General features: G+C 44.1%; 1 protein-coding gene across 1 annotated transcript in view; it reads left to right on the top strand.

Annotated features, from left to right (window-relative positions):
* LOC311131348 (transducin-like enhancer protein 4) overlaps positions 1-25,550 on the top strand; it is a 64,736-nt gene that overhangs the window by 1,406 nt on the left and 37,780 nt on the right. Inside the window, exons 2-3 of the mRNA XM_084164294.1 lie at positions 15,038-15,135; positions 17,802-17,865. Coding sequence (XP_084020420.1) covers positions 15,038-15,135; positions 17,802-17,865 — 162 coding nt within the window. The remainder of the gene's footprint in view (positions 1-15,037; positions 15,136-17,801; positions 17,866-25,550) is intronic.

Below are 25,550 nucleotides of genomic sequence, written 5' to 3'. Positions count from 1 at the left end.
TGCCGACGACCCGATGGTAGTAGGCCTGATCACCGACGATTGATGAGACAGCCTATAGGGAGGAGGTCAGAGACCTGGCAGTGTGGTGCCAGGACAACAACATCTCCCTCAATGTGAGCAAGACAAAGGAGCTGGTCGTGGACTACAGGAAACGGAGGGCTGAGCACGCTCCCATTCACATCGACGGGGCTGTAGTGGAGCGGGTCGAGAGCTTTAAGTTCCTCTGTGTCTACATCACTAAGGATCTATCATGGTCCAAACACACCAACACAGTAGAGGGAACGACAATGCCTCATACCCCTCAGGAGGCTGAAAAGATTTGGCATGGGCCCTCAGATCCTCAAAAAGCTATACAGCTGCACCACTGAGAGCATCTTGACTGGCTGCATCACTGAACACCCTGCCATCCAGGACCTCTATACCAGCCGGTGTCGGAGGAAGGTCCTAAAAATTGTCAGACTCCAGCCACCCAAGTCATAGACTTGTTTTCTCTGCTACTGCAGGCCAAGTGGTACAGATGCACCAAATCTGGAACCAACAGGACCCTGAACTGCTTCTACCCCCAAGCCATAAAGACTGCTAAATAGTTAGTCCGGGTAGCTATTTGGTTAACTATTTAACTATCTGCATTGACCCTTTTTGCACTAACTTTTTTGACTGCTACTGTTTAGTGTTATTCCTAGTTATATGTACATATCTACCTCAATTACCTCGTACCCCTGCACATCGGCTCGATACTGGTACCCCTTGTATATAGTCTAGTTTTAGTCATTTTAGTCACTAGGGTCGTTCCATTTGATATCAATAATGTTTTGATATCACCCCTTTTGATTTGAACAAAACCTTCTATACATATTTTCCCATGGTAGAAGTGGTCAGAAACTAACTTTTTGGACCTGAATGCCAAAACATTTAGGAGATAGAGGTGCCCAAAAATGAAACTTGCTCTTCTCTTTTCCTACTAGCACTGACTTTGCTGATAACTTCTGTATTGAGGAAAAAAGGTACGATTGTGATATGTGGTTGTCTCAACTAGCTACAGTATCTTAAGATGAATGCACTTACTGTGAGTCCATTTGGATAAAAGCGTCTGCTAAATGACCAAGATACAGTGAGGGGAAAAAAGTATTTGATCCCCTGCTGATTTTGTACGTTTGCCCACTGACAAAGAAATGATCAGTCTATAATTTTAATGGTAGGTGTATTTGAACAGTGAGAGACAGAATAACAACAACAAAAATCTAGAAGAACGCATGTCACAAATGTTATTTCCCTCATTAAAATGCAAATCAATTTATAAGTATTTGACCCCCTCTCAATCAGAAAGATTTCTGGCTCCCAGGTGTCTTTTATACAGGTAACGAGCTGAGATTAGGAGCACACTCTTAATCTCAGCTTGTTACCTGTATAAAAGACACCTGTCCACAGAAGTAATCAATCAATCAGATTCCAAACTCTCCACCATGGCCAAGACCAAAGAGCTCTCCAAGGATGTCAGGGACAAGATTGGAGACCTACACAAGGCTGGAATGGGCTGCAAGACCATCGCCAAGCAGCTTGGTGAGAAGGTGACAACAGTTTTTGCGATTATTCAAAACACAAAAGACCTGTCAATCTCCCTTGGCCTGGGGCTCCATGCAAGATCTCACCTCGTGGAGTTGCAATGATCATGAGAACGGTGAGGAATCAGCCCAGAACTACACGAGAGGATCTTGTCAATGATCTCAAGGCAGCTGGGACCATAGTCACCAAGAAAACAATTGGTAACACACTATGCCGTGAAGGACTGAAATCCTGCAGTGCCCGCAAGGTCCCCCTGCTCAAGAAAGCACATATACATGCCCGTCTGAAGTTTGCCTATGAACATCTGAATGATTCAGAGGAGAAGTGGTCAGATGAGACCAAAATGGAGCTCTTTCGCATCAACTCAACTCGCCGTGTTTGGAGGAGGAGGAATGCTGCCTATGACCCCAAGAACACCATCCCCACCGTCAAACATGGAGGTGGAAACATTATGCTTTGGGGGTGTTTTTCTGCTAAGGGGACAGGACAACTTCACCGCATCAAAGGGACGATGGACGGGGCCATGTATCGTCAAATCTTGGGTGAGAACCTCCTTCCCTCAGCCAGGACATTGAAAATGGGTCGAGGATGGGTATTCCAGCATGACAATGACCCAAAACACACGGCCAAGGCAACAAAGGTGTGGCTCAAGAAGAAGCACATTAAGGTCCTGGAGTGTCTTAGCCAGTCTCCAGACCTTAATCCCATAGAAAATCTGTGGAGGGAGCTGAAGGTTCGAGTTGCCAAACGTCAGCCTCGAAACCTTAATGACTTGGAGAAGATCTGCAAAGAGGAGTGGGACAAAATCCCTCCTGAGATGTGTGCAAACCTGGTGGCCAACTACAAGAAACGTCTGACCTCTGTGATTGCCAACAAGGGTTTTGCCACCAAGTACTAAGTCATGTTTTGCAGAGGGGTCAAATACTTATTTCCCTCATTAAAATGCAAATCAATTTATAACATTTTTGACATCCGTTTTTTCTGGATTTTTTTGTTGTTATTCTGTCTCTCACTGTTCAAATAAACCTACCATTAAAATTATAGACTGATCATGTCTTTGTCAGTGGGAAAACGTACAAAATCAGCAGGGGATCAAATCATTTTTTCCCTCACTGAACATCATGTATTCATTTTTACCTTTTAACGTAAATTATCTAAAAACGTGTAAACAGATTTTTTTCATTTTCGGATATGTTGTATCTTAGACCCTATCTTACATAGCATGCTCTTGAATACAGGGTGGGTGTCATGTTTTGGCTGATAAATGTAATAAAATGGGAATAAAATGTCAATTTAAACTTTCAAATGGTAGCACAAAGATGGTTGGAAGTTCACACATCAGTCAATGTTGACTTTAATGGTAATACCAGTTTTTTGAAATCATTACATTTTTAAATGTATTTAATAATTTAGCAGACGCTCTTATCCAGAGCGACTTACAGTTAGTGAGTGCACACATTTTTTCATACTGGTCCCCCGTGGGAATCGAACCCACAACCCTGGCGTTGCAAGCGCCATGCTCTACCAACTGAGCTACACGGGACTACAATCATACTGTTAATATTCCTTAGGTAACCTATTGAAATCATAGAAATATAGATAATAGAATATACATTTCATTTAAGTTGACATTCGACGGTGGGTGGACCGGCGGCTATGTTTGTGGTAATATTTGGAAGTTAAAATGCCAATTTCAATGATGTACCAGCTTAATTGCGGTGGTCTGAATGGATATGTCCATTCTATGAATTATATTTCTATGATTGAAATGACACCCACCCTGTATTCAAGAGTATGCTGTGTCTCAACCGATGGCGGGCACAACAAAACACCTCAAATGATGTAAAATAGGGTCTGAGCTACAACATTTGCGAAAATGAAGAAAATCTGAGTTCACATGTTTTTAAAATAATTGACGTTAAAGGTTAGAAAATTACCTACGTTTTATTTTAAAATGCTTTCCAATAACACTGTTTGTAAGCTTTTACATGATATCAAGCTCAACTGTTTATCTTTTCCAGTGATGAAGATGTTCATGGTAGGGTAGGGTATGCAAAATGGGTCAACTTTGAAGCACTTCTATCTCCTAAATGTTTTGGCATTCAGTTCCAAAAAGTGACTTTCTGACCTCTTCTACCATGGGCAAATATGTATGGAAAGTTTTGTTGAAATCAAAAGGGGTGCGGTCAAAAAGGGATTGAAATCAAATTGAACCAGCGCATTTTTTAAATGAAATAATTAATATTTACCTTGAACTTCCATCATGTGCACATTAATATAGTCTTGTCCAACTAGGCCTAATATCCCCTCATATAGCTGGAACATTGCTATTGTGGCAGATTGTAACCAATGCCACACATGATTTACTATGTAGGCTACAAAGCCTTGGCTACAGGTTAAGCAATTTAGGCATACAGCTCTTTTCTCCCCATCATAACCTTGGGATGGGGGTACATAACAGTGATTCCCTTAAAAAGGGGAGAATCTGAGCTTTCCAACAATGCCATAATTATTACTGTACTACTAATATTCAGCAAATAGCATTAATATTTCCAATTGTAAAAAAAACAACTGCACTCGCATTTGCGGACCGCGAAAGCGGCAACACAGATGAATAACTGTGCACATGGGAAAATAGAGCAGCTTCTGATGTGATCAAAGCAAAAATAGCCTACATGAAAGTAAGAGAGAGTAAACGTGATTGTTTCTAGTTTAGGTTAGTTCCAATTGAAATGTCCTAGCTGCACATCAGTTGAAAAGATTGACAAGCGACTAAACTGACCACCTGGGAGCTGTGTGGGATAGCCGGGCAGCTCAGTCAGACCGCACAACTGAAAGGCGTTAATTCTGCCAATGAGAGGATTGCATTAAATATTCTGCAAAGGCATGCATGCTTATGATTGGACAAAACCAATGAAAAGGAGCTTCATGTCAAATTAAATGTCCATTAGTCTCACATGGAATTCTCGTCTCGTCACATTTTCGTAAACTAAAATGAAAACAAATTTGTTAGTTATTTTTTTCATTCCGTCTCGTTATCGTCATTAGCTTTCGTCAGGAAAAATAGGTAGTTGACGAATATTTTTCGTTATAGTTATTGTTGATGAAATTACCATTGACATACAGCCACCATCCTAGAGGAACTAGAGAAGAAGGCTTCGGACTTCCCTATCACTCACGAACATCGCTGGCCTTTTGAAATTATGAGTAACTGCAAACAAATCACATAGACATGGCAACAGCACTGTGTTGTGTTGACTTGTGTGGCAAAACACAATACTTTGTTCTCTGTTCAGATGGTAGCACAAAGATGGGTTAAACCTAGGGCTGCTTTGCAAGGCAAACAGAAACAACGTCTAACAGGACTAGTATACCGTAATTGGTTCCACCGGATTCTTGTGGCTGGCTGGTGTTATCTGAAGCGGGGGACTGCTCTGTGCACCGCCGCCCGCCTAATAAAACCAGGCAGTGAATGCTTGAGCCGCCACGCACAGTTTCCACAGTTACGAAACACACATTTCCAACGGTCGCCAAGCTAGCGCCATGGGAGGCAGACCTGAGAGTGGACTGATGGATGGATGGATGGATGGAAGGACGGACACCGTCCTTAGTGCATAGACAGAGTAGGTAGCAGTTGCCCATAACCACTGTTACTCCCCTAATGAGGTTAAGGTTAGAGGTATGGCAGGTTATCTGATCCTAGATCTGTGGTTAAAGGTAATTTCTACCTTGAGGTCTGAAACACTAGCTGATTCTCAGTAGGGGAGAGTGGGGTATGTTGAGACATTTTTTACATTCAGCATGACTACATCAAGGGAAATATAGTATTCCTTCTAACAAATATATCTACATATATTTCAGGATGTTGTGTATCCCTGGAAATAACCAGAATTCATGTAACATAACAGTTTTGAAAACATTACTTGTCCAGAAAAAGTGGTCTCTTGGCACAACTTACCCCGGGTATGGGGTAAGTTGAACATTGGGACAGGGTAAGTTGAGCCACCTTGGGGTAAGTGGGTGAGGTGTCCTGTGACAGTGGGTGATGGTGCTGGTATGTAAAAGTTTAATTCATGGAATGGGGATGTGGTATATTGTATACACTGCTGCTGGGTTTTTCACGCTCAACAGTTTCCCGTGTGTATCAAGAATGGTCCACCATCCAAAGGACATCCAGCCAACTTGACACAACTGTGGGAAGCATTGGAGTCAACATGGGCCAGCATCCCTGTGGAACGCTTTCGACACCTTGTAGAGTCCATGCCTAGACGAATTGAGGCTGTTCTAAGGGCAAAGGGGGGTGCAACTCAATATTAGGAAGGTATTCCTAATATTTGGTATACTCAGTGTATCTTAAACATATGCTGACATTCAGATATAGGTCGCTCTGTTCAATATCACTTACCCTTCAATTTCTTGACCAGTGGTCTGGGACAGGGATGTTGTTTTGATTTGCCAATTCGTAGGCAAGTTCTCTGCATTTGAGGCTCTGAGCCCATGAAACTGGTCCGCTAGATTCTTGATAAGTTTAGCAAGCTCAGACTCCATGTCATCAGAGAAGACCTTGTGTGCCTCTTCTACTCTGTCATAGCCTCTGTTTGTTTTCTTTTTTGTCAATGTACCTCTTCAGTGTCATAGTCAATTTTTGTATCCCTTGCTGCTGCTCAAATGGACTTCTTCCCTTCTCTCACATCCTTGGCTGCTCTCTCAAGAACCTCAAGGGGGGCTAGACACCTGCTTGTTTTACGTTTGTATACACAGGGCCTGCTCTGTAACAATACAAATGCACTATTTGGAGTTCATATGCATGACACATTGCAAAAATACTATGTATTTTACACATAAAACGGACAAAATGTAATCATAATTTGTATGGGGTATGGTGGCAAACATTTTGACTATATTAGCCCACACTGCTACAAGGATGCACTTTCATGCTAGTTTTAGGACCTCATATTGTAGCTTATAGAGACCCCAACTGACGTACAAAACAATCTTAAAACTATCTACTTTGGTTTAGATACAAGCATCATGAAACCTATAACCCAATAGTTAATCAGACTTTGTGAAAATCTTTTTTTTGGACCTAACTTGTTTACTACCACTTTTTCCTTGTGGTTTCTTCCTTCACAGACACCATGAAATGATGACCTATTTGTAAATATTTGGTCACATGATTAATTTTGTGTGGGTTCCAAGAAACAGGGGGCTGGCTCATCTAACCTTTTGACTCAACTTACCCCACTCCCCCTACATCCACTGACTAGAGTGACCATTTTGTCTTTACCTGTAGGGATTCACAGCATGGACTTACATTTAACATGGTATTACATGACGTTAAACACAGACGGAATCCTTGTAGTTGACATATTTTTGTTGTTTGATGGTGCAGGCTTTGGTGGAGGACATTCGCTCCTGCTCGCTTAGACAGAGAATGTGTGTGTGGTGTGTGTGTGTGTGTGTGTGTGTTGACTGTGAACGCCCCCCACAGACAGTGTTGTGATAGAAGGTGTCTGGAGAGAGTTGATCTGGCCCTGGACTGATCCTGATCTGATGTCAGCAGACTCTCACAGGAGGGGACTTACCGCAGGCAGACAGGGGCAGCACGTTTGTGTGTCTGAGTCTGTGTCTGTGTGTGTATGCGGCAGGGACAGAGAGCCTACTCGCTGCTCCACCAAGGTGCCATTGCCATCTTGCAGCACTGCATGGCACTGTGTGTATGCGTGCAGGCATGTGTGTGTATGCAACTGTGCATTCTGTTCTTTGGCAGAACTGGAGTGGAGAGGCAACAGAACAGTTCATACTCCCCATGACTATTCAGAGTCTGCAGAAAGTAGCTTTTCACAAACTGTGCTTTTAAGTATTAGTAATCTCTCCCCTCCCTAGTAAATCTGGCCTTGTGTGTCTCCTGAACTTTAGGCCGTATTAATACTATAGCTGGGCCCTGTCTGCACTGGGTCTGTCCTCACTCTTCAAGGTCTCTAAAGGTAACAGCCAAGTAAACAAACCAACGGCAAATATATGTCTGCACAAATACCATATGTTCCCTTAATGAGGGTGGGGCGTGCGGTGGTGTGCGTCAGCTCTGTCTCGCTGTTGTGTAGTACGCCTGTTTTCCTCTGGATTCATCTGTATTGTGGGGCTTGTTTTTCTGTTTGTACATCTGGATTTGAATGAAATACATGTACATCGTGGATATTTTCTGTCTTCTTCATCCATACTGTTATCAGATTTTTTTTCTCCAGATAACAAACAGGTAAATAAATCAATTATGAACACATCAATCCAGATGAACTGTTCTCTGTTCTGCAATCCCAACACTCATTCTCTCCTCAGTCAAAGCCCTTGTTGGTTTTTATAAAAATAACTGATCTGACCATGGTTTGGAACCAAGCCCTCTTTTCACTGCCAATCCCTCCATTTATAATCCAGTATTGGATGGCGGAGGCTTTTGCCTCTCACCACAATGGAGAGCAACCATCTCCAAATGGTTTTGTATTGTGACTGACTGGCAGGCTGGCTAGTACCGGGGTATCAACACCTTCAAGCGTTAAATGAGGACTCTGCTCCAGCTAAGATGCTGCTTGCCTGGAAATGTGGGGAATCGAAAGAGGTGTGTGTCTGTTTTAGGGCTTTGTTGGGTGTGATCCTACCCCAGCCAGCCCTAGTCCCTACAAAGCCTTGCCTCCTGGAGAGCCCTGAGCATACTATCAGTCAGACAGACCCAGACCAATCGGACGCTATCAGAGCTCTAGAACACCTGCAGTGTAGAGAGAGAGCGAAACCTTCCATAACAAAGCCATCACCTACAGACAGATTAACCTAGAGAAGAGTCCCCTAAGCAAGCTAGTCCTGGGGCTCTGTTCACAAATACAAACAGACCCCACAAATCCCCAGGACAGAAACACAACTAGACCCAACCAAATCATGAGAAAACAAAAGGAGAATTACTTGGCACATAGGATAGAGTTTACCAAAAAATACAGAGCAAACTGGAATGCTATTTGGCCCTAAACAGAGAGTACACAGGTGCAGAATACCTGACCATTGTTACTGACCCAAAATGAAGGAAAGCTTTGACTATGTACAGACTCAGTGAGCATGGCCTTGCTATTGAGAGAGGCCGCCATAGGCAGACCTGGCTCTCAAGAGAAGACAGGCTATGTGCAGACTGCCCACAAAATGAGGTGGAAACTGAGCTGCACTTCCTAACTTCCTGCCAAATGTATGACCATATTCGAGAGACATATTTCCCTCAGATTACACAGACCCACAAAGAATTCCAAAACAAATCCAATTTTGATAAACTCCCATATCTATTGGGTGAAATACCACAGTGTGCCATCACAGCAGCAATATTTGTGACCTGTTGCCACAAGAAAAGGGCAACCAGTGAAGAACAAACACCATTGGAAATACAACCCATATTTGTTTTTTTATTTTCCCTTTTGTACTTTAACTATTTGCACATCATTATAACACTGTACATAGCCATAATATGACATTTTAAATATATATTCCTTTGAAACTTGATTGTAATGTTTACTATTCATTTTTGATTGTTTGTGAGAGAGAGAGAGAGAGAGAGAGAGAGAGAGAGAGAGAGAGAGAGAGAGAATGAACACTTCCCTCCTACACTTGGTACTCTTCATCTATTCATGTGCCTTTACCCTAAATATTTCACCAACTCATGATTATTTCATTCCCCTCAGAACGTCTCTCTCCCCAGCCTGTCTGAGATGGAAAGACAGACATAGAGATGGAAAGCGAGAGAGATAGAGACGGAGAGGGATGTAAGGAGTGAGAAGGATAGGCAGAGAGAGTGGGAGAGAGGAAGCGGGCTGCAGAGCAGAAAGTGTGCCACAGAGCAGAGACAAGCTCTGCAGTCCTGATCAGTTCCAGACCCGCATCTGTTTCCCTACCTCCCGTGCTGCGGCTGCCAGCTCAGAAACAGCGGCCTAAATCGAATGTTTCCCCCAGTGATTGATAGACAGATGAGGGGGAGGGCTGTGGCCCGGTTGCTGGCTCTGTACTGTTATGTGATCTCCTGGCCCAGTCTCTTCCCTCGCCCCCTCCCTCCACCCCCCCACCCATAGATAATCCTTCTTAATTCTCGGCTTGCCCTGCTCCAGCTCTGCTCTGGTTCCTCTAAATTGTGATTGACTGCTGTTGTCCCACATAGCTTGCCTGTCTGTCTTCCCCCTCCCTTCCCTCCTCTCCTAGATTAACCAGATCAGTTTGAGGTTTCAGGATCCCCCATGCTGTCTGACACCACCAGGGCCAAACAGAGCCACACTGAGATGAGAGGAGAGAAGTGTCCCGTGTACCCCCCCCCCCCCCCCCCCCCCCCCCCCCCCACCTACACGGTTAGAAAAAAGGGTTCCAAAAGGGTTCCTTGGCTGTCCCCATAGGAGAAAAGGTTCTACTCTGTGGAAAGGGTTCTACCTGGAACCAGTAAGGGTTCTCCTATTGGGAACAGCCGAATAACCCTTTTAGGAGGCTAGTATTCCCCTGGCTGTGTGTTGGCGACATCACGGTCCCCCTCAGTCCCCCCTCTGTCTGAGCTGCCATCTGTCATATGCCAGGCCAAACCCCAAACTCACAGCTCACCCAGGACTAGTCACGGAGGGCCCTGAGCTCTGAGACCAGACCACGCTGGGTCTATAGTCATGTCTCTCTCTGTCTGAGTCAACCACAATCACAATCTGACCCATACAGAAAACCTGACTCACATTGAGGAATGTGTTATTGTGAGTGAGGGCTTATGTAAAATGGACAGTGGTCTGTCTGGACTGTAGTTTATGGTGGTCCACTGTCTAGTCAGGCGGTTTGTTAGAGTGCAGTAGGGAGATATGCCATCTCTTCTCTATCTCCCGCCCTCCCCCCGCCCCTGCGTGTGTGTGTGTGTGTGTGTATGTGTGTGTCAGACCAATATGATGTGAATCAAGGTCAGTGGGGATTCGTCAGCAGCCACCCCTTCCCCTTCCCCCTCCCCCTCCCCCTTAGGGGTTGTGTACTGAGCTAAGCCTGTCTGTCCAGGCAGCCGACCCACAGACACAGTGCTAGGCTAGCTGCTCAGCCCACAGCTTAATTACTGGAAAGCCCACAGAGTGTCTGACCTCCACCGTTAGCCTAATTGAAATTTAATTGAATTTCCCTTGTCTAGACTAATTAAGCTCCTACTGAAACCGCCAATCTTTTAGCCACCCAGCACCTAGCCTAGCTAGCCTCTGGACGGCCGGGACGCGCATCCTATGGTGTGGGAAGAGAGGAAAGAAAGTGGGAGGAAATGGGTGGAGCTGAGGAAGGCAAAGGGGAGAGGTCTGGTATTGGCTCTCAGGGGTGGGTGTGGTGAGAAAGAAAGATGGACAGAGAGAATGAGAGGAGGGAGAGAGAGATGGACAGAGAGGGGTGCAGACTAAAGTGAGGTCAGGGTGTGTGAGGTAAGCAGCATATGCCTCTGACCTGGAGCATGTGGTTAAATACCACTGAGCAGTGGCACTCATCTTCTGCCTAACCTCAGTTGTGTGTGTGTGTGTCCGGCATTGTCCCAGGCTTGTTGTGCGCAGCCCCCATTTAGTACAAGGGCGTGTTGTGTCTGCATGCACATACAGTGGGGAAAAAAAGTATTTAGTCAGCCACCAATTGTGCAAGTTCTCCCACTTAAAAAGATGAGAGAGGCCTGTAATTTTCATCATAGGTACACGTCAACTATGACAGACAAAATGAGGGAAAGAAATCCAGAAAATCACATTGTAGGATTTTTAATGAATTTATTTGCAAATTATGGTGGAAAATAAGTATTTGGTCAATAACAAAAGTTTCTCAATACTTTGTTATATACCCTTTGTTGGCAATGACACAGGTCAAACGTTTTCTGTAAGTCTTCACAAGGTTTTCACACACTGTTGCTGGTATTTTGGCCCATTCCTCCATGCAGATCTCCTCTAGAGCAGTGATGTTTTGGGGCTGTCGCTGGGCAACACGGACTTTCAACTCCCTCCAAAGATTTTCTATGGGGTTGAGATCTGGAGATTGGCTAGGCCACTCCAGGACCTTGAAATGCTTCTTACGAAGCCATTCCTTCGTTGCCCGGGCGGTGTGTTTGGGATCATTGTCATGCTGAAAGACCCAGCCACGTTTCATCTTAAATGCCCTTGCTGATGCAAGGAGGTTTTCACTCAAAATCTCACGATACATGGCCCCATTCATTCTTTCCTTTACACGGATCAGTCGTCCTGGTCCCTTTGCAGAAAAACAGCCCCAAAGCATGATGTTTCCACCCCCATGCTTCACAGTAGGTATGGTGTTCTTTGGATGCAGCTCAGCATTCTTTGTCCTCCAAACACGACGAGTTGAGTTTTTACCAAAAAGTTATATTTTGGTTTCATCTGACCATATGACATTCTCCCAATCCTCTTCTGGATCATCCAAATGCACTCTAGCAAACTTCAGACAGGCCTGGACATGTACTGGCTTAAGCAGGGGGACACTGCAGGATTTGAGTCCCTGGCGGCGTAGTGTGTTACTGATGGTAGGCTTTGTTACTTTGGTCCCAGCTCTCTGCAGGTCATTCACTAGGTCCCCCCGTGTGGTTCTGGGATTTTTGCTCACCGTTCTTGTGATCATTTTGACCCCACGGGGTGAGATCTTGCGTGGAGCCCCAGATCAAGGGAGATTATCAGTGGTCTTGTATGTCTTCCATTTCCTAATAATTGCTCCCACAGTTGATTTCTTCGAACCAAGCTGCTTACCTATTGCAGATTCAGTCTTCCCAGCCTGGTGCAGGTCTACAATTTTGTTTCTGGTGTCCTTTGACAGCTCTTTGGTCTTGGCGATAGTGGAGTTTGGAGTGTGACTGTTTGAGGTTGTGGACAGGTGTCTTTTATACTTATAACAAGTTCAAACAGGTGCCATTAATACAGGTAACGAGTGGAGGACAGAGGAGCCTCTTAAAGAAGAAGTTACAGGTCTGTGAGAGCCAGAAATCTTGCTTGTTTGTAGGTGACCAAATACTAATTTTCCACCATAATTTGCAAATAAATTCATAAAAAATCCTACAATGTGATTTTCTGGATTTCTTTTCCTCAATTTGTCTGTCATAGTTGACGTGTACCTATGATGAAAATTACAGGCCTCTCTCATCTTTTTAAGTGGGAGAACTTGCACAATTGGTGGCTGACTAAATACTTCTTTTCCCCACTGTATAGTGCCTTACAAAAGTATTCATCCCCTTTGACGTTTTTCCTATTTTGTTGCATTACAACCTGTCATTTAAATGTATTTTTTATTTGGATTTCATGTAATGGACATACACAAAATAGTCCAAATTGGTGAAGTGAAATGAAAAAAATACCTTGTTTCAAAAAAGTATAAAAAATAAATAACAGAAAAGTGGTGCGTGCATATGTATTCACCCCCTTTGCTATGAAGACCCTAAATAAGATCTGGTGCATCCAATTACCTTCAGAAGTCACATAAGTAGTTAAATAAAGTCCACCTGTGTGCAATCTAAGTGTCACATGATCTGTCACATGATCTCAGTGTATATATACACCTGTTCTGAAAGGCCCCAGAGTCTGCAACACCACTAAGCAAGGGGCACCACCAAGCAAGCGGCACCATGAAGACCAAGGAGCTCTCCAAACAGGTCAGGGACAAAGTTGTGGAGAAGTACAGATCAGGGTTGGGTTATAAAAAAAGATCTGAAACTTTGAACATCCCACGGAGCACCATTAAATCCATTATTAAAAAATTTAACGAATATGGCACCACAACAAACCTGCCAAGAGAGGGCCGCCCACCAAAACTCACGGACCAGGCAAGGAGGGCATTAATCAGAGAGGAAACAAAGAGACCAAAGATAACCCTGAAGGAGCTGCAAAGCTCCACAGCGGAGATTGGAGTATCTGTCCATAGGACCACTTTAAGCCGTACACTCCACAGAGCTGGGCTTTATGGAAGAGTGGCCAGAAAAAAGCCATTGCTTAAAGAAAGAAATAAGCAAACACGTTTGGTGTTCGCCAAAAGGCATGTGGGAGACTACCCAAACATATGGAAGAAGGTACTCTGGTCAGATGAGACTAAAATTGAGCTTTTTGGCCATGAAGGAAAATGCTATGTCTGGCGCAAACCCAACACCTCTCATCACCCCGAGAACACCATCCCCACAGTGAAGCATGGTGGTGGCAGCATCATGCTGTGGGGATGTTTTTCATCGGCAGGGACTGGGAAACTGGTCAGAATTTGAAGGAATGATGGATGGCGCTAAATACAGGGAAATTCTTGAGGGAAACCTGTTTCAGTCTTCCAGAGATTTGAGACTGGGACGGAGGTTCACCTTCCAGCAGGACAATGACCCTAAGCATACTGCTAAAGCAACACTTGAGTGGTTTAAGGGGAAACATTTAAATGTCTTAGAATGGCATAGTCAAAGCCCAGACCTCAATCCAATTGGTATGACTTAAAGATTGTTGTACACCAGCGGAACCCATCCAACTTGAAGGAGCTGGAGCAGTTTTGCCTTGAAGAATGGGCAAAAATCCCAGTGGCTAGATGTGCCAAGCTTATAGAGACATACCCCAAGAGACTTGCAGCTGTAATTCCTGCAAAAGTGGCTCTACAAAGTATTGACTTTGTGGGGGTGAATAGTTATGCACGCTCAAGTTTTCAGTTTTTTTGTCTTAGTTTGTTTCACACAAAAAAATATTTTGCATCTTCAAAGTGGTAGGCATGTTGTGTAAATCAAATGATACAAACCCCCCCAAAATCCATTCTAATTCCAGGTTTTAAGGCAACAAAATAGGAAAAATGCCAAGGGGGTGAATACTTTTGCAAGCCACTGTATGTATGTGTGTGTGCATGCATGTGTGTCAGTAGTATGTCCCTCCCTCATGACAGTTTTAACCCCTCAGCTATAAATACCAGGTCACAATAACCCCCAATGGACCTTGTCACTCAGATTCATATCACCACAATCCCTTCTCCAAACCCCTGGAAACTCCACTACCATCCACATTTATATTCCTTTGCCTCTAAAACAACAACATCCTTGATGTGTTTGTGTTCCCCCAACTACACAGAGAGGGGAACAACACCCAAAGTGCTTCAGACAGGCTCTGGGGAGAAGCAGGGTTCTCCTGGGAGGTGTTTGTTGAGATTCTTTGCTTTTAGCAGGTGAAAGACTGTGCAGTTTTAATGGTTGTGATTCACCATAAGTTATTCATTTGAGGTTTTTCCTTCCTCAGTGAGAGAGTGAGAGAGTGAGAGAGTGAGAGAGAGAGAGAGAGAGAGAGAGAGAGAGAGAGAGAGAGAGAGAGAGAGAGAGAGAGAGAGAGAGAGAGAGAGAGAGAGAGAGAGAGAGAGAGAGAGAGAGAGAGAGAGAGAGAGAGAGAGAGAGAGTGAGTGAGTTTTTATTGTGTGTGTTGAAGTGTCCTTACTCTCCCTTCTTCTTTCCTTTCTTTTCTCTCCCCAGGTCCCTATTCAGCCTGGCCAGTCTTTCAAGTTCACAGTCCTGGAGACCCTGGACCGCATCAAGGAGGAGTTCCAGTTCCTCCAGGCTCAATACCACAGGTGCTGTATACTCACTCACTACCCTCCATCTCACCTCAGGCCAATATAGACTATATTACAGATGGTATATACACACCACCCTCCATCTTATCCCATGCAGGCCTACATAGACTCTATAGGCACAATCCTAACTTGAGATCCTCAAATCTTCTCTCATAAACATCAATACACGATTGAAGTAAAAGTCTGTGCTTCCCATGTATCTGTGTGTCTGAAGATAGGAGACTGAGGGTTGTGTCCTATATGAATTCTACCAATTAAGGTGCCTCAGGGGAGAACAGTCCCTACTCCTCTCTCCAAAGGACTGGGGGATCCCCCTGGGAAACACTGCAACACGTCTGCTGCTCCTCTTATTAGTCTATGAAATATTATACAGGCTAGATTAGACATCAGCCGTAATTGTACTGTATGTGTATGTGAAAGCCAAGGACGGGTGCAGTGAACTATATTGTTGTTATAACACAGTCAGATCATATGCAGGTACAGATTCTAACCTTATCCATCTTAGTCTTAATGACACAGTGGCAGGGTGTTAGCCTGGTCCCAGATCTGTTTGTGCTGTTTTGCCAACTCCTATGTCTTTGTCATGCATAGGAGTTGACAGGACCGCACAAACACCAGGCTAGCAGGGTGTGGTGATATGGGTCTATACTCCATATCATAGCAGAGTGATGGTGTGTTTTATCAGAGAGATAGTCTGAGTAGAGTTGACCTGCAGTGACCTTGGTGCTGAGAGCCCAGCTTCACAGCAGGAGCTGAATACTCATGGCCATATCTCTCTCGGTCACATCTCTGTGAACAGTGTGCTGAAACTAACATCGTTCTGCAATATTAAAGCTGATCTACCCCCTAAAAAAATATATATATGTACACTACCAGTCAAAAGTTTGGACACACCTACTCATTCAAGGGTTTTTCTTTATTTGTACTATTTTTTACATTGTAGAATAATAGTGAAGACATCAAAACTATGAAATAACACATATGGAATCATGTAGTAACCAAAAAAGTGTTAAACAAATCAAAATATATTTTATATTTCAGATTCTTAAAATAGCCACCCTTTGCCTTGATGACAGCTTTGCACACTCTTGGCATTCTCTCAACCAGCTTCATGAGATAGTCACATGGAATGCATTTAAATTAACAGGTGTGCCTTCTTAAATGTTAATTTGTGGAATTTATTTCCTTCTTAATGCGTTTGAGACAATCAGTTGTGTTGTGACAAGGTATGGGGGGGTATACAGAAGATAGCCTTATTTGGTAAAAACATTCAAGTCCATATTATGGCAAGAACAGCTCAAATAAGCAAAGAGAAACAGCAGTCCATCATTACTTTAAGACATGAAGGTCAGTCAATACGGAACATTTCAAGAACTTTCAAAGTTTCTTCAAGTGCAGTCACAAAAACCATCAAGCGCTATGATGAAACTGGCTCTCATGAGGACCGCCACAGGAATGGAAGACCCAGAGTTACCTCTGCTGCAGAGGATAAGTTCATTAGAGTTACCAGCCTCAGAAATTGCAGCCCAAATAAATGCTTCAGAGTTCAAGTAACAGACACATCTCAACATCAACTGTTCAGAGGAGACTGCGTGAATCAGGCCTTCATGGTCGAATTGCTGCAAAGAAACCACTACTAAAGGACACCAATAAGAAGAAGAGACTTGCTTGGGCCAAGAAACATGAGCAATGGACATTAGACTGGTGAAAATGTGTCCTTTGGTCTGGAGTCCAAATTTGAGATGTTTGGTTCCAACTGCCGTGGTGAACGGATGATCTCCGCATGTGTATTTCCCACCGTAAAGCATGGAGGAGGAGGTGTTATGGTGTGGGGGTGCTTTGCTGTCTGTGATTTATTTAGAATTCAAGGCACACTTAACCATCCCATCTGGTTTGGGCTTAGTGGGACTATCATTTGTTTTTCAACAGGACAATGACCCAACACCTCCAGGCCTTGTAAGGGCTATTTTACCAAGAAGGAGAGTGATGGAGTGGTACATCAGATGACCTGGCCTCCACAATCAATCGACCTCAACCCAATTGAGATGGTTTGGGATGAGTCGGACCGCTGAGTGAAGGAAAAGCAGCCAACAAGTGCTCAGCATATGTGGGAACTCCTTCAAGACTGTTGGAAAAGCATTCGAGGTGAAGCTGGTTGAGAGAATGCCGAGAGTGTGCAAAGCTGTCAAGGCTATTTGAAGAATCTCAAATATAAAATATATTTTTATTTGTTTAACACTTTTTTTGGTTACTACATGATTCCATATGTGTTATTTCATAGTTTTGATGTCTTCACTATTATTCTACAATGTAGAAAATAGTAAAAATAAAGAAAAACCCTTGAATGAGTAGGTGTGTCCATCTTTTGACTGGAACTCTATATAAAAAAATGTATATAAATCATTCTCCCACTGCAACCTGGGTCCCATCGGTCTCTCTGTCTGATCGATCTAGATCCATAACCTTTTCAGCTTTGACAAGAAGGAGAGATTCAGGTGGAGCTGCAGGGTAGACCGACATAGTAAGCTATAGTGTATGTCCTGCACTTGATCAGTTTGTTGACGTGTGTGTGTGTTTGTTTCTGTGTTTTCTGTCATGTGTGCGTTGCGTGCATGGTTGCCTGTATGTGTGTGTGTGTGTGTGTGTGTGTCTTGCCACTGCAGCCTGAAACTGGAGTGTGAGAAGCTGGCCAGTGAGAAGACAGAGATGCAGAGACACTACATCATGGTGAGTTTGATTCTATTTGCACCACCACTATTCTATTTGCACTGAAGTCAATCAGACAACATGGAGAAGGAAGGCCCAGTCTCAGTCTGGCTTTACAAATGGACCCCTGTCCACTACACCAACATAGGAGGCTATCTAGCTTGTTGAGGAGCATCATCTACATTAGTTAGGAGGATGAGACTGTCCAAAAACACTCTCTCCCTCTGCAACAGCTTGAGCCCCTCCACATCTGTCTGCCTAAAGACTTGTATATAAATAACTATGTCTAAGTCTGTGGTACAGACACAGTCAGGACAGAACCTGAATACGATATGAACCATCTGCTGAGCAGCTCCCATTTCATCAACCTGAGAGAGAGAATGAGACATAGACGCACAGATACATGGGAAGAGCAGTGCACAGTGCAGTATGGTAGACAGACACGACACTACCTCAGACTAAGAGTTAGGGCTGGGAATTGCCTGGGACCTCAATACTATATTATCACGATGCTTAGGTGCCGATGTATTGCGATTCCATACTGTGATTTCATTGCGATTCGATGTTCCAAACATATTGCTCATGTCTGCTGCAAAGGGACAATAGAGTCAAGAGAAAATGAGAAATAAAAGTGCTGAAAACAAGTTGGCTTCCTATTTAAAAAGAAGATGGAGAACAAACTGTATTGTTGGGGGATTTGGAGGACCACAGTCAGTCAATAGGAAATATCATTGTGCTCTTGTGTAAAATGTATATTTTTTGGGCAATTTCGTCAGGAATGTTGCAGGTGGGAGGTTCAAGTGCGACACCATGGTAGAATGGTGTGATGTATTGCAATAGGATTTTTTTTTACGCTACTACTACTCGCTGTTTATTATCTATCCATAGTCACTTTACCCCCACCTACATGAACATATTACCTCGACTAACCTGTACCCCCGCACATTGACTTGGTACCGGTACCCCCTGTATATAGCCTCGTTATTGTTCTTTTATTGTGTAACCTTTTTTAAACTTTACTTTAAAAATATATATTGTTGGTTAAGGGCTTGTAAGTAAGCATTTCATGGTAAGGTCTACACCTGTTGTATTCCGCGCATGTGATGAATAAAATTAGATTAGCTTAGATTTGAATTATGATTTACTGGGAAAGATGGGTTGATCTGTGGCTGTCTGAAGGTTGGAATTAATGAGTGTTGGAATAAATACAGTGCATTCGGAAAGTATTCAGACCCCTTGACTTTTTCAAAATTTTGTTACGTTGCAGCCTCATTCTAAAATTGATTAAATTGATTTTTTCCCTCATCAGTCTACACACAATACCCCATAATGACAAAGCAAAAACAGGTATTTGTAAATTTATCACATTGACATAAGTATTGAGACCCTTCACTCAGTACTTTGTTGAAGCACCTTTGGCAGCGATTACAGCCTCAAGTCTTCTTGGGTATGATGCTACAAGCTTGGCACACCTGTATTGGGGAAGTTTCTCCCATTCTTCTCTGCAGTTCCTCTCAAGCTCTGTCAGGTTGGATGGGGAGCGTTGCTGCACAGCTATTTTCAGGTCTCTCCAGAGGTGTTCGATCAGGTTCAAATCTGGGCTCTGGCTGGGCCACTCAAGGACATTCAGCGACTTGTCCCGAAGCCACTCCTGCGTTGTCTTGGATGTGTGCTTAGGGTTCTTGTCCTGTTGGAAGGTGAACCTTCACCCCAGTCTGAGGTCCTGAGTGCTCTGGAGCAGGTGTTCATCAAGGATCTCTCTGTACTTTGCTCCGTTCATCTTTCCCTTGATCCTGACTAGTCTCCCAGTCCCTGCCGCTGAAAAACATGATGCTGCCACCACCATTCTTCACCGTAGGGATGGTGCCAGGTTTCCTCCAGACGTGACGCTTAGCATTCAGGCCAAAGAGTTCAATCTTGGTTTCATCAGACCAGAGAATCTTGTTTCTCGTGGTCTGAGAGTCTTTAGGTGCCTTTTGGCAAGCTCCAAGTGGGCTGTCATGTGCCTTTCACTGAGGAGTGGCTTCCGTCTGGCCATTCTACCATAAAGGCCTGATTGGTGGAGTTCTGCAGAGATGGTTGTCCTTCTGAAACAGAGGAACTCTAGAGATCTGTCAGAGTGACTATCGGGTTCTTGGTCACCTCCCTGACCAATGTCCTTCTCCCCCGATTGCTCAGTTTGGCGGGGAGGCCAGCTCTAGGAAGACTAGAGCTTCATCCATTTTAGAATGATGGAGGCCTCTGTGTTCTTGGGGACCTTCAATGCTGCAGACATTTTTTGGTACCCTTCCCCAGATCTGTGCCTCGACACAATTCTGTCTCGGAGCTCTACGGACAAATCCTTCGACCTCATGGCTTGGTTTTTGCTCAGACATGCACTGTCAACTGTGGGACCTTATACAGGCAGGTGTGTGCTTTTCCAAATCATGTCCATACACAATCCATGTCTCAGTTGTCTCAAGGCTTAAAAATGTCATACTTGAATAAAAGTGAAGATACCTTAATAGAAAATTCCTCGAGTAAAAGTTAAAGTCACCCAGTAAAATACTAGTTTAGTAAAAGTAAAAGACAATGCTTAAATATACTTAATTATCAAAAGTTAAAGGAAATGCTATAAATCCTTTCAAATCCCTTATACTGTATTAAGCAAACCAGACGGCAAGATTTTCTCTTTTTTTTATTACATTTATGTATAGCCAGGGGCACACTCCAACACTCAGACATCAATAACGAATGCAGCATTTGTGTTTAGTGAGTCCGCCAGATCAGAGGCAGTAGGAATGACCACGTGCTCTCTTGTTAAGTGCGTGAATTATAAAAAATGTCCTGTCCTGCTAAGCATTTGAAATGTACTTTTGGGTGTCAGGGGAAATGTATGGGACTAAAAATTACATATTTTCTTTAGGAATGTAGTGGAGTAAAAGTAATAAAAAATATAAATAGTAAAGTACAGATACCCCCCCCAAAAGACTTTAGTACTTCAAAGTATTTTTACTTAGTTACTTTACACCACTGGTCAGGCTGTCTGTAATGCCTACTGTATGGGCAGTGATCTGGAGGAAGGGAGTGAGAGGGAGGGAGAAATGGACTGAGGGAGGGAGGATGAAATGGAGGGAGAAAGACATTGACAGGGGCTCAGGAGCGAGAAAGTATTATTTAATTTTTTTTATGAAAAGAGAGGCTTAGAGAGAGGCAGCCAGTCAGAGAGAGTCGCTGAAAGAGCGATAGATCGAGAGAAGGAAAGAGAGACGGAGAGAGAGAGAGCGCAAGCATAGACACGTAAATAATATGAAGTAGCAAGGTCTCAGTGGCTCCACTGTAGGGCTAACCCAGAAGGCTATATTTAGGTAGTTAGACAGGCCTGTCATGTAAACTAAGACTTGTTTCCACAGGCAGCCAGCAGCCCACTCTTTCTTTAGACTGCTTGTATCATTCATTATTCTGTAGATTTAAATACAAGGTACGGGATGTTCCAGCCCGCTAACGTACTACTTCCAGGGAATGATTTACGACCTGGCTGATGATGATTATGATGTTGAGCATGGAATAGACATCAGGATTAATTTGGAGCAGCATATTGGAATGTTGGCGCCATAAAACGAGGTAAAAGTATAAGCAGGCAGCAGGGTGTTTTGTACATTTTGTTAAATCTCTCTGCAGCTTTATGCATAAACTATATAGAACCCGTCTACTGTGGTAGTCTACAGAGACATGATCAATGTGGAACTACAGTGGTTGTCACACACACACATGAGAGAGGGTGTCTGCGGGTGCCTTGTAATTCATGGGGCTCAGATTTCACAGTTCTCTCGGAATCTCACAGTGTATTTCTAAATAAGACTACATTGTTTCACTGTCCAATCAGAGACTGAGAGGTGTGTGTGTGTGTTAGTATGTGTGTGTAGTGTTTATGTTTGAGATAGAGGGGCACCGCAGGGGTCTGGTTTTAATGACCATCCATGTGGTCACTCATCCACTGTAACCCTGTGAGTCTGTTTGTGTGTGTTCGTATGTGTGTGTGCTATACATCCCCGCGAGAGGGGGGAGGGATGTGTGTAGGGGAGGGGAGGGGGGGGTGGATTAATGCAGTGCTCTCAGCCTCTTACTCATCTGTCTGATTCAGGCTGACACACTGTTCCCTCTTCAGGAACATTAAAGTCACAGATTGCCAGAGAGAGATGGAGGGAGTGTCAGAGGAAGGGGGGGGAGGAAGGAGAGAACCAGGGCTGAGGGAGGGAGGGAGGGGGGGAGGAAGGAGAGAACCAGGGCTGAGGAAGAGGGAGGGAGGGGGGAGGAAGGAGAGAACCAGGGCAGGAAGAGGGAAGGAGGGAGGAAGGGATGGGGATAGAATTGTAAAATGATTGCTCCCCGGGTAAGCTAACCATCTCTATGACATATGATACTGTGAGCTGAGGATTTAGTGGGAAAAAAACAGGGGCCAGATGTAGCTGAGGATTGTGGCTGTTTTTAAGAGTCTTAAACCTGTCTGAACTGTCTGGTAACATGGAGGAGCGCAGCAGCACACACATATTCACAACGATTGGCTGCTGGGGGCTCCATCAACATAAGCCCCTCATATGCCCAACGAGAAAGGCCACTCCAAGGTACAGTGGGGGAAAAAAGTATTTAGTCAGCCACCAATTGTGCAAGTTCTCCCACTTAAAAAGATGAGAGAGGCCTGTAATATTCATCATAGGTACACGTCAACTATGACAGACAAAATGAGGAAAAAAAATCCAGAAAATCACATTGTAGGATTTTTAATGAATTTATTTGCAAATGATGGTGGAAAATAAGTATTTGGTCAATAACAAAAGTTTCTCAATACTTTGTTATATACCCTTTGTTGGCAATGACACAGGTCAAACGTTTTCTGTAAGTCTTCACAAGGTTTTCACACACTGTTGCTGGTATTTTGGCCCATTCCTCCATGCAGATCTCCTCTAGAGCAGTGATGTTTTGGGGCTGTCGCTGGGCAACACAGACTTTCAACTCCCTCCAAAGATTTTCTATGGGGTTGAGATCTGGAGACTGGCTAGGCCACTCCAGGACCTTGAAATGCTTCTTACGAAGCCACTCCTTCGTTGCCCGGGCGGTGTGTTTGGGATCATTGTCATGCTGAAAGACCCAGCCACGTTTCATCTTCAATGCCCTTGCTGATGGAAGGAGGTTTTCACTCAAAATCTCACGATACATGGCCCCATTCATTCTTTCCTTTACATGGATCAGTCGTCCTGGTCCCTTTGCAGAAAAACAGCCCCAAAGCATGATGTTTCCACCCCCATGCTTCACAGTAGGTATGGTGTTCTTTGGATGCAACTCAGCATTCTTTGTCCTCCAAACACGACGAGTTGAGTTTTTACCAAAAAGTTCTATTTTGGTTTCATCTGACCATATGACATTCTCCCAATCCTCTTCTGGATCATCCAAATGCACTCTAGCAAACTTCAGACGGGCCTGGACATGTACTGGCTTAAGCAGTGGGACACATCTGGCACTGCAGGATTTGAGTCCCTGGCGGCGTAGTGTGTTACTGATGGTAGGCTTTGTTACTTTGGTCCCAGCTCTCTGCAGGTCATTCACTAGGTCCCCCCGTGTGGTTCTGGGATTTTTGCTCACCGTTCTTGTGATCATTTTGACCCCATGGGGTGAGATCTTGCGTGGAGCCCCAGATCGAGGGAGATTATCAGTGGTCTTGTATGTCTTCCATTTCCTAATAATTGCTCCCACAGTTGATTTCTTCAAACCAAGCTGCTTACCTATTGCAGATTCAGTCTTCCCAGCCTGGTGCAGGTCTACAATTTTGTTTCTGGTGTCCTTTGACAGCTCTTTGGTCTTGGCCATAGTGGAGTTTGGAGTGTGACTGTTTGAGGTTGTGGACAGGTGTCTTTTATACTGATAACAAGTTCAAACAGGTGCCATTAATACAGGTAACGAGTGGAGGACAGAGGAGCCTCTTAAAGAAGAAGTTACAGGTCTGTGAGAGCCAGAAATCTTGCTTGTTTGTAGGTGACCAAATACTTATTTTCCACCATAATTTGCAAATAAATTCATAAAAAATCCTACAATGTGATTTTCTGGAATTTTTTTCTCGCAATTTGTCTGTCATAGTTGACGTACCTATGATGAAAATTACAGGCCTCTCTCATCTTTTTAAGTGGGAGAACTTGCACAATTGGTGGCTGACTAAATACTTTTTTCCCCCACTGTAAATCCATTTTGGTTGGGATTTGGTCATATTTCTCCAACTCTGATGATGAAACAAGTAAAGACTTTCTAACCTAAATCTACTTTTAGGGATTTAGTTATTTCGCTATGTAGAGTTAAAACAAAGCCAAAAGTCAGATCTGGCTAGTCTTAAGGACATGTGAGAACCGCTTGCTAATAATGTATTACACTAACACACTGATAGTATCTGTCTGTATGGGAGGAGATGGAGAAGTGGAGAGACAGGCACACCTGAGGGACGCTGATGAACAATGCAATCTACGTTCACGCACACACACACATCCCATTTAGCCAAATCACCTTGGATTAGATGCACTCCACAAAGCTTCTTCTTAAGTCTGGAGGTTGCCTTAACAGAATAGTAAAGACACAGGCTGGCTGGAGAGACAATCTGACACTCACTCAACATGATGACTCACAGTGAAATGGAGGAAGGGCAAACGAGAGCGCAAACACTCTGAGATGAATGGAAGAATAGAGAGAGAGACGAATAGCAGAGAGAGAGAAAGAAAAGCTGGTTGAATGAAATGAAGGAATGCTTTATAGTGGGTTTCTCAGATGACAGTGTCTGAGTGTCAGACGAAGGGATAGAGAGACCGATAGGGGGTGGATGTTGTTGATGGTTGTGGACTAGTTAGCCAATGAAAGATATCGTCTCACTACAGTGACCCAGCAGGGTCTAGCCTGAGGGCCCAACACACTCATACACACACACCCAGCCACATGGTCGATCCGCGCAAGTTAATGCACGCATACACACACATTCACTGACGAACCTACATTACTGCGACACACATACACACTCCTTTCTCTCTCTCCCTCATTTTCTGTCTGTCGGTTGCTCTCTCTCATACACACTGATACACCCCCCCCCCCCACCCTCGTTGTGGTGGTTGGGTGGGCGACGTCAGCAGGCTGGCTTACTGTTTCACCGCCGGGCTGAGCCTCTGCCACATCCGCCACATGCCGGGCACAATCTGCTCCAGACTGACACGCACACACGCACGCACATACCAGGGATTATACACACGGCGCTCAATGAGAATGCACTGACACGAGGGAGAGATTATATAAGGGCGGGAGGAGGGGGCAGGCAGGCAGACAGCTAGGGGAAGATGAAGCCATTAAGAAACAGAACAGACAAACCTGCACAACACTACAACAAAACTGCTCTGCTGTCTGTCTGTAGTAGATCAGGCTTTATAACAGCTCTGTGGCTGCCTGCTGCTGCTGTTGAGTTGCTGTTGTGTAGTGTTGGGGCTCTCAGCTAGCTTAGTTTAGCTTTTCACCTGGGATCATAAGGCTGCATGGGGATTTTAAGGCCGTTTTTTTATACCACTGAGAATTATACAGTGGAGCCTTGGAATAGCATGTCTGAAGTAGTGTGGGCGGCAGGTAGCTTAGTGGGTAAGAGCGTTGTGCCAGTAACCGAAAGGTTGCTGGTTCTAATCCCTGAGCCGACTAGGTGAAAAATCTGT

Source organism: Coregonus lavaretus (assembly GCF_964263955.1).
Source record: "Coregonus lavaretus genome assembly, chromosome: 6".
In the NCBI taxonomy this organism is placed as follows: Eukaryota; Metazoa; Chordata; class Actinopteri; order Salmoniformes; family Salmonidae; genus Coregonus; species Coregonus lavaretus.
The sequence above is the reverse complement of the archived record's forward strand: the minus strand, read 5'-3'. Positions and strand labels throughout refer to the sequence as shown.